This window comes from Anabrus simplex, chromosome 6 (assembly GCF_040414725.1).
Source record: "Anabrus simplex isolate iqAnaSimp1 chromosome 6, ASM4041472v1, whole genome shotgun sequence".
Lineage (NCBI taxonomy): Eukaryota > Metazoa > Arthropoda > Insecta > Orthoptera > Tettigoniidae > Anabrus > Anabrus simplex.
The window spans coordinates 277,895,131-277,905,574 of record NC_090270.1 but is presented as its reverse complement, the minus strand read 5'-3'; the positions used below and the strand labels follow the sequence as shown (position 1 = coordinate 277,905,574).

Genomic DNA, 10,444 nt, shown 5'->3' with positions numbered 1-10,444 from the left:
CATACATTATCATTAAAGACTGTTATGCCTTTCAGCGTTCAGTCTGCAAGCCTCTGTGAATTTACTAAACGTCGCCACAATCCTCGATTTGCAACTAGCGTTGTGGCCTCATTTAGTTCTATACCTTTTATCTTTAAATCGTTAGAAACCGAGTCTAACCATCGTCCTCTTGGTCTACCTCTACTTCTCTTAACTTCCATAACAGATTCCATTATTCTCCTAGGTAACCTATCCTCCTCCATTCGTCTCACATGACCCCACCACCAAAGCCGGTTTATGCGTACAGCTTCATCCATCGAGTTCATTCCTAAATTAGCCTTTATCTCCTCATTCCGAGTACCCTCCTGCCATTGTTCCCACCTGTTTGTAACAGCAATCATTCTTGCTACTTTCATGTCTGTTACTTCTAACTTATGAATAAGATATCCTGAGCCCACTCAGCTTTCGCTACCGTAAAGCAAAGTTTGTCTGAAAACGGATCGATGTAAAGATAGTTTCGTCTGGGAGATGACTTCCTTCTTACAGAATACTGTTGATCGCAACTGCGAGCTCACTGCATTAGCTTTACTACACCTTGATTCAATCTCACTTACTATATTACCATCCTGGGCTGCCAATCAGATTGAAATAATTTACATTATTAAATGGATAAATACGGTAAATCTATATCACGCTACATTTTAATAGGATATGATGAAAAATGAAGGATGGCATTAAGTAATTAATTAGAGCCACACCAAATAGATGCCCCAACCTGGGCTCGAACTGGCACACCGCTGAATCTTCCACTTTTTCCCTAAGCTTGGGTTATAATTCAGAGTTGAAGTGATTCTGTATATCGTATCCACTGCACATACTCTAACACCATTCTGAATCACTGGAGACAGTCTTACCTGAAAGCTTTCCTGTTCCTTGTTGTGGACTCTGAGGTCTGGCTCGAAATGACCAGACAATACAAGGTGACTTGACAGTGAAATGAATGAAGGAAGGTCAGGTATATAGTGTTACTATTTACACACTGTGTGGTTACCCAGAACAGAACAGTGGTGGGAGAGCTGCCAAGGTGAAGTTCACAGGGTGTAATTAGCTGTGTTTTAACTAGTGAAGATTAGTATACTTGCATATGAAATCATCTCTCCGAAGTCTGATTCCATTCTCAGTTAAAGTCGTGAAATTAAATGATATTGGAGAGTGTTGCTGTAATAAAAGGTGACAGGGAAACCCGGAATACCCGAAAAAAATCCTCTCCCGCCTCCACTGTGATTATGGAGTGGCCGGGCTTTGAACCACGGAACCCAGCAGTTAGAGGCCGGCACGCTGCCATCTGAGCCACAGAGGCTCTAGTGGGTCAAATAAAACACCATTTTAAAATGTAAGTGAAATGTTAAAATGTAAGGTTTCTTCTTCTTCTTCCTCCGTTGTTTTCCCAGTTACTTGTGTGGAAGAATGTATGCACTATTATGTGTCTCTGTGGTGGGTGGTAGTGTGATGTGTTGTGTGTATTTAGATGAACACAAACACCTGATCACCGAGCCAGACGAATTAACGAGTCGCGGATAAAATCGCCACCTCGAACAGGAGTTGAACCCGGAATTATCAGAACCGATAGCCACTACGCTGACAATCGAGCCAAGAACCGGACTGAGATGTAAATATTATAATAAATTTAAATAGAACTGTTCATTTCCTTGTTAATTTATGGCATTCGACATCGACGTTGAGGTGCTAGAATGTCCCGCACGTGTCCTCCCCCTATGGGTGGGGGTGGTAGAATAACACCAGCAGTATCCCCTGCCTGTCGTAAGAGGCGACTAAAAGGGGCGCCATGGGCTTTGAACTTTGGAGCGTGGGTTGGCGACCATGGGGACCTTAGCTGAGTCCTGGCATTGCTTCCACTTACTTGTGCCAGGCTCCTCACTTTCATCTCTCCTATTCGACATCCGACCTTCCTTGGTCAACTCTTGTTCCTTTCCGACCCCGACGATATTACATCACCCGAGGCCTAGGGAGTCTTTCATTTTCACGCCCTTCGTGGTCCTTGTCTTTCTTTAGCCGATACTTTCATTTTTCGAAGTTTCGGATCCCTTCCATTTGTCCTCTCTGATTAGTGTTATAAAGAGAATGGTTGCCCAGTCGTACTTCCTCTTAAAACAAAAATCACCACCACCACTCCCGTATAAGTTCTTTACGCGCTCGGTTAAAACCACTGTAGACTGTGTGGTAATCAAGTAAACTCCAACATTCTTCTCCCTTCGAATCTTTTTCCCAATTACTCGGTGTGGTGGTGGTGTTTTCAGAAGAACAGCTGAGGAACCACCTTCTGAACATTAAACAGAGGGAAAACGGACATACTCTATAGATTTCGCAAAGCTAATACTGTCATGGTCGGAAGAAAACGAGAGCTGAACAAGGAAGGTCGTATAGGAAAAATTAAACTAAACAGACTGGCAGACGTAAGTGGAAACAGTGCTGCAAATTATGAGTTGTCATGTGATCAGCACAACGAATCCTCTCGGCCGTTATTCTTGGCTCCCTAGACCGAGTCCGCTATCTCACCGTCAGACAGCTTTTCAATTCTAATTACGGAGGCCGAGTGGACCTCAAACCAGCCCTCAGATCCAGGTAAAAGTCCCCAACCTAGCCGCGAATCGAATCCGGGTTATCAGGATAAGAGACAGGCACGCTACCCCTACACCGCGAGGCCGGCAGGCCTATAATACACTACCACATGTCTGTGTCACAAAATATAATAAACCAAATATATGTGATCAATGTGTGATTTTTGAGTGTTTTTTTATTGTTTTTTTTTTGCTATTGGCTTTACGTCGCACCGACACAGATATGTCTTATGGCGACGATGGGACAGGAAAGGGCTAGGAATGGGAAGGAAGCGGCCGTGGCCTTAATTAAGGTGCAGCCCCAGCGTTTGCCTGGTGAGAAAATGGGAAACCACGGAAAACCATTTTCAGGGCTGCCGACAGTGGGGTTCGAACCTACTATCTCCCGAATACTGGATACTGGCCGCACTTAAGCGACTGCAGCTATCAAGCACGGTTTTGAGTGTATTATAGACTAGACTACTATGTCAAAGCTTTTATCATATCCTATGTCACAGTTCTAAAAGGATGGATGCTTGTGCAACAACTGTAACAGCGACAATGGTTATTGCATTAATACTGAAGAAGAAATCGAAGAAGGAACGTATTTGGGTTAGAGATTGTGTAGGTAGAAGACATACGTAGGGAATCCATCAAAATATACTAAAAGAACTTCAAATGGGAAGATGTGAAATCCTATACTATCTATTTAAGAATGGATGACGAAAAATTATAGTTTCCTGTTTCAAAACCATCGCCTTATATTTGGAAACCAAAGTACTCACTTGCGGAACCCCGTAGGTAAGTGTAAAAGATCTTGTTATGGTTATTTGGCTTCTTCTTCTTCTTAATCTGTTTACCCTTCAGGGTCGGTTTTCCCCTCGGACTCAGCGAGGGATCCAAACTCTACCGCTTCAAGGGCAGTGTCCTGGAGCTTCAGACTCTGGGTCGAGGGATACCACTGGGGAGGATGACCAGTACCTCGCCCAGGCGGCCTCACCTGCTATGCTGAACAGGGGCCTTGCGGGGGGATGCGAAGAGTGGAAGGGATAGACAAGGAAGAGGCAAGGAAGCGACCGTGGCCGTAAGTTAGGTACCATCCCGGCATTTGTCTGGAGGAGAAGTGGGAAACCACGGAAAACCACTTCCAGGATGGCTGAAGTGGTAATCGAACCCACCTCTACTCAGTTGAGCTCCCGAGGTTGAGTGGACCCCGTTCAAGCCCTCGTACCACTTTTCAAATTTCGTGGCAGAGCCGGGAATCATACCCGGGCCTCCGGGGGTGGCAGCTAATCACACTAACCTCTACACCACAGCGGCGGACGGTTATTTGGCTACTGGAGAAAATTTTGAAAGTTTGCAGTTTAGTTCTAGAATACCATCAAGAATGGTTTCTCAACACTGTGATGCTATCTACAAATCAACGAAACTTTATTCCTGGAATGTAATTTATTATCTTTGTTTTATATTATAATTACTGTGGAACAATTTAGAACACATTTCAGTATAATTGCAGCTTTGAATTGAATGACGTAAACGATTCATCATTTGTTTGGGGAACTGAGTATCATTGTACACCCCTTTACGAATTCTTGGAAATCCCACATTCCTAAAGTGGCAAGATACCAGAGCCAATCTCGGCGACTGGAAAATGAAAGTCAAGGGGTAGAACTTAGCGATGAATCAGGTGGAGTGTACGTATTTATAAACTAGTATTTCAGTGTGGTTGCCACATCACGAGGCACGTTGGATGAAATAAACTAGATTTAGCGGGGGGGGGGGGGAGGGGGGAAAGCTGAGCTGACAACCCTGATGTATTTACGTATTTCAGCAACCACGCTGAAATAGTACGTGACTCAGCACTCGTCCAGCGAAAGTATGAATGTGTCTTTGTAATGAAAATGAAATGTCGTATGGCTTTTAGTGCCGGGATATCGCAGGACGTGTTCGGCTCGCCAGGTGCAGGTCTTTCTAATTGACGCCAGTAGGCGAGTTGCGCGTCGTGATGATGATGAAGACAAGAAAAACACCCAGCCCCCGTGTCATTGGAATTAACCAATTAAGGTTAAAATCCCCGACCCGGCCGGGAATCGCACCCGGGACCCTCTGAACCGAAGGCCAGTACGCTGACCGTTCAGCTAACGAGTGTCTTTGTAATGTAACATTATGACATCCCTTCTCATACTTCAGTTTCACCATCGTTCGATGACCTCACCAAACTTCCTTACTTGTGCCAGGCTCCTCACTTTCATCTATCCTGTCTGACCTCTCTTGGTCAACTCTTGTTCTTTTCATACCCCGACGATATTAGGTATCGTGGCCTAGGGAGTCTTTCACTTTCATGCCCTTCGTGGTCCTTGTCTTTCTTTGGCCGATACCTTCATTTTTCAAAGTGTCGGACCCGTTACATTTTTTCTCTCTGATTAGTGTCTTATAGAGGATGTTTGCCCAGGTAAACTTCCTCTTAAAACAATAATCACTACCACCTGTCAGGACTAGCTCAGTGTACATTACTGTATTAAATATCCATGGTTTGCGGTTATAGTAGTTTGTTAATTGAACAGAATAACGAAATTCATTCCTTACCCGGTGAGCAGTGCTATAAATATTTGGCTCTTTTAAAATACATTTTTCTAGTTCTGATTTAGTTTTTTCCTACTAATATTGGATGTTGTTTGTGTCGAGAATGCCAAAAGTAAAGCCATTTAAAGCTGTACATGAACGCGCTGCTAGATGTAACCGATGATCTTCGAAAACCTGTTCATGGTGATTGACATCTATCGCAACGCTGAGTAAAGGAAGTACTGAAAACTACAGTTGTATAGTGGGGAGTGTTGCGTTGTTTTTCGATATTGCGGTAGGTTAGCCAGAAATGAGTTTTATTTTTTCAGACAGAATATCTTAGGGAAAGCTATTGTAACGGCAGAATGTAGATAGTGTGATATTTTTACTAGAAGGTTAAAGAAATACACGCGAAATCTAAAGGACTTGAAATACACAGTATTCGTCTTCTTCCTTGTCTTCTTCTTCTTCTTCTTCTTCTTCTTCTTAGAATGTGCCTGGCAGAGGCGGTAAATGCGAGCTCGGTTCACCTGGAAGGACTTCGGTTTGATTCCCGGACAGGAAGTTGAAAAATTTAGGAAAACGAGATTTCCACTTACAGAGGTGCATATGGTCCTGAGGCTCACTCAGCCTACACCAAACATGAGTAGGCTACCAGGTTAATTCCTGGGGGCAAAGACGGCCGGGCGAAGAGCTGAACACTTTGCCTCACCAAGTGTCGAGGTTACAGATAGTGGAAGCCTTTACCTTCCACCCCTCCTAGGGCCTTCGTGGCCTGTACGGAGAAGACCTTGCTTTCCTTCTTCTTCTTGTCTGTTTCACTCACTTTGGGGTACGATAGATCAATCAATAATCAGTGAGTCGTGTTTTCCTGTCCTCACAGTTCTTTTTCATCCTTTCAGATCTTGCCTTCCTCTCTTCTTCAGAAATCCTGTATAGTCGTTTGGACTTCAGCCTGTCCTGAAAACTCTTTGTTTTATCTTTGGTTATTTTCTTCGCGGATCCATCTGCCAGCATCTTTTCTATAATTTGGAACTCTCGGAGGTTCTTCTCAGTTTCTTTAAACCAGTTCGGTTTGGTTTCCTTATTGCGGAAATAGACCTAATAGAAGATTCTTTTAATTATCTTTTTCGGGTCCATTCTTAGGATGTGGCCATAGAAGTCAATTCTCCTTTTCCTTATGGCCTCGGTAATCCTTTCTGTTTTCCTATACAGTGTTTCATTGCTGATGTGTGAAAGTTAGTTATTATAGAATTTGTGGCCTAGAATTTTTAGTAGTATTTTCCTTTCCTTGATCTCCAGCTTTTCCATTGGATCATATGTAGTTATACACAGTGTTTCTGAAGCATAAAGGCCTTCAGGCTCGACTACTGTATTATAATGTCTGATCATGGAATTCCAGGAGAGGGATTTTTTTGTTAAAGGTGTCTTTCGTAAGCTGGAATGCTGTTTCTATTTTGGTTCGTCGAGATTTCATTGACATGGTTTTTATTATTATTATTATTATTATTATTATTATTATTATTATTATTATTATTATTATTATTATTATTATTATTTTAGATATGCAATATTGTATTCTCCATGACATTTTGTTAACGTTATGCTTGTTTCGAAGGGTGTCTCCAAAAACCATAAAGTGGGTCGTAAAACAAGTATTATTATTCCTGTCTCGTAGTTCGCTGCAATGGAATGCTACAGGACGGACGATGGTGCAATGTAGGCTATCCCCAATTCCACGCGGTCTTTCATCCATTGATCGCAAACGACTTCTATCGACGGTCGCTACTTCATTCACGCTTCATCAATCATCGTGTTCATATGTTTCGATAAAAATTCAATTAATCCAATAATTTACTTTTCTGACTGGTTAATAGCTGTCCTTTTCAGTGTAGGTTTTTATAACTGAGAATATGCAAAGCCGGCCCGAGTGGCTCAGACGGTAGAATGCTGGCCTTTTGAGAGCCCAAGGTGGTGAGTTCGATTTTAGTTCAGAATGGTGCTGCATAGAAGTGCTCAAATATGCCCGTAACTTTTCGGGAGATTTACCAGCTCGTAAAGAACTCATGTGGAGCATTCCGGCATCTCAGCGTCAAACAGGGTCGTAGAAGTCGTCAGAGGGATGCAAAATTAATAGCATTGATAATTATTATTCATTAATAATATTAATACTAATAATAAATATATCTTATCATATTATTTATTTATGTATTTATTTATTTATTTATTTATTTATTTATTTATTTATTTATTTATTTATTTATTTATTTTTAACCATGTATTTGTATTTTGCGAAGTTAGGTCTCTTGGCCCGCTCTTACACTTAACCACTGTAGTGATGCATCAGGTAATAGACCTTGGAGTACATGATAATCAGAGCGCAATGGTTTTTTTTTAGTAGCCGGACCTAACCAATCCAGACCAACATCAGCGCTCATATGACAGTTTGTATGGGGGGGGGGCCTAGACCTGGGGGTACGTAGTATTTTTAATATTTTGGAAGATAAATGGCGTCTTGTTTTCTGTGGTAGAATAACCCACGGTGTTCCCTGCCTGTTGATGGGGAACGGTACTACAGCTTCTACATAATACTGACTTTTAAATCATTTTCTTGAAAGGAAAACACATGACTAGACTAGATTTTTGCCTTTCCCTGAGAGCTGGGGGAGTGTGGAAGGGGGGGGGGGCGGCCCCACCTTGCTCCCGGATATGGGCGCCCTTGCAGATCAATGGTTTTGTCACTCGTCCGATTGATAAATTAATTTAACTAATCGCCATTGTCCAAAATAGAATGCGCTGCTATCGGCCTCTGGAATCAATGCTAGAGGCCTGACACCACTTCGTGATCCTAACCTGTAGTAGTTCGTAAGTTCAAAAATAGCGCTGCCGCACCTAAGAATGTATCACTAGTTGTTAAGTTCAAGTGTTGGCAAGAAACGAAGAACAATGTGATCGCGGCTAGATGTCTGCGCTCAAAATGTGGCGCAGTAACTGAACTTATGCCACTTTAAATAACGTTACTCGATCAATAATAGAAGCAACCGGTCTGTAATATTGTGGCCCGAACAATATGGCGACCACGCGTGCCTTTTCCTTCATTTCTGACAGCACGATGATGAGATGCTCGATAATATTTTATTCCATGCTGCTAATATGGTGACGGGCACAAATCTCGGCCTCAGGTATCGAATGTATTGCAAGACGTGTCGCCATCTCTTTGTTATTCTGTGCTCGTTGGCAGCCCCCAACAACGACGCTACAAATACGTAATTTTCTTTAAATGTTCAAAATTCGTGGTCGTGAGAGGCTCATTGTGTTTTACCTGTAAAGAAGAGATAACAACTTACAACTGTTGCGAATTTCAGCTGTTGGAACATTCTCGTTTTCTCAATATCGCATTGAATGACAGACAGAGAAGATGTTTATATATATATAGAACGGGAGTTTCTAATTAACTTAGTAAGGGCTTGAGGACCATTTTGAAAACCTTACTCATGTTGGCGGGCCGCACTTGAATAGGCCAATTTGTCTAAAATTCTGCAAATAGTACAGAAGCACCATCATGAAAGAATGTGCATAGTTCAATTGAAAGGAGGGTTTGATAATTTTAATTGCTTAAAACATTACTTTAAAATTGCATAAGAGAGTGAAATTTGGAGCCGGGCTGAGTGACTGAGACGATTGAGGTACTGGTCTTCTGACCCAAGCTTGGCAGGTTCGATTCTGGCTCAGTCCGGTGGCAATTGAAGGTGCTCAAATACGTCATTCTCGTGTCGGTAGGTTTACTGACACGTAAAAGATCTCCTGCGAGACAAAATTTCGACACCTCGGCGTCTCCGAAAACCATCGAAAGTAGTCAGTGCGATGCAAAACCAACAACATTATTACTTGAAATTTGGATTTTAAATGTTTTAAAATTAAATGCAATCTGTTGAGAACAAGTGAATATTTGAAAAGAGGAACTAGTATTAAAGAATAATTAGTTTTGACTTGGGTCTATATGGTGTATAAAAATTAATACGTTTTTGAACGAGCTATTAGATATTCTTGTGACTTTTCTTCACATTATTTCTTACAGTGCTCTCGCGGGCCGCAAAATTGGCTTCACGGGCCACATGCGGCTCGCGGGCCGCCTTTTGGAAACCCCTGATATAGAAGATATGGCAATCTAAAAACTGCAGAAAGTGAAGTGATAATAGACGTTTCTTTACACGCGGATGAACACTTATTTCTTACTAAAAATAAAATGTAAACTTCCAGTTTGACTCGACAACAGATATCGAAATCTTGGCCATGTGACCTTCATTTTAATGATTTTTTAATTTTAAACATCCCACACGCACCATATGCACCAGGCAAATGCTTAGGTTGTACCTTAATTAAGGCTATGGTCACTTCCTCCCCACTCCTAGCCTTTTCTATCCCATTGTCGCCATAAGACCTGTCTGTGTTGGTGCGTCGTAAAACAAATTGTTTTATTTTTATTTTTGCTAGTTGCCTTATGTCGCACCGACACAGATAGGTCTTATGGCGACGATGGGATAGGAAAGGCCCAGGAGTTGGAAGGATACGACCATGGCCTTAATTACGGTACATCCCCAGCATTTGCCTGGTGTGAAAATGGGAAACCACGGACAACCATCTTCAGGGCTGCCGATAGTGGGATTCGAAGCCAATATCTCCCGGATGCAAGCTCACAGCCGCGTGCCCCTGACCGCACGGCCAACTCGCCCGGTAATATAAAATTTTCAAAGAGACGCCCTGTGGGTGTTCGGGGCGGTAGAATAACACCAACGATATTCTCTGCCTGTGGTAAGATGCGACTAAAAGAGGCCCGAGGTCTGTTAACTTTGGAGTGCGGGTTGGCAAATACGGGGCCCTTGTCTGAGTACTTGACATTGCTTCATTTAATTATGCCTGGCTCCTCACTTTCATATATCGTATCCGGCCTTCCTTGATCAACTCTTGTCCTTTTCCTACCCCGACGGTATTAGGTTTGCGAATCCTAGTGAGTCATTCATTTTCACGCCCTTTGTGGCCCTTGTATTTCTTTGGCCGATTCCTTCATTTTTCGAATTGTGAGACCACTTTCACTTTTTCCCTTTGAATAGTGTTAATAGAGGATGTTTTCCCAGTTTACTCTTTCTTAAACCAATAATCACCACCACCTTTCAAAGTGAAGTTTAATTGGAAACATGTGTGTCTTAGTAACCAATACTTCTCTGCCCAGTATGCTGTGTATGATTACAATGTTTCCTGACACGTAATTCCATTCGGGTGATGAA

General features: G+C 42.3%; 1 protein-coding gene across 1 annotated transcript in view; it reads right to left on the bottom strand.

Moving 5' to 3' along the window:
- LOC136875979 (uncharacterized) overlaps nucleotides 1–10,444 on the bottom strand; it is a 328,986-nt gene that overhangs the window by 116,462 nt on the left and 202,080 nt on the right. Inside the window, exon 12 of the mRNA XM_068228285.1 lies at nucleotides 894–963. Within this exon, the coding sequence (XP_068084386.1) occupies nucleotides 894–963 (70 nt within the window). The remainder of the gene's footprint in view (nucleotides 1–893; nucleotides 964–10,444) is intronic.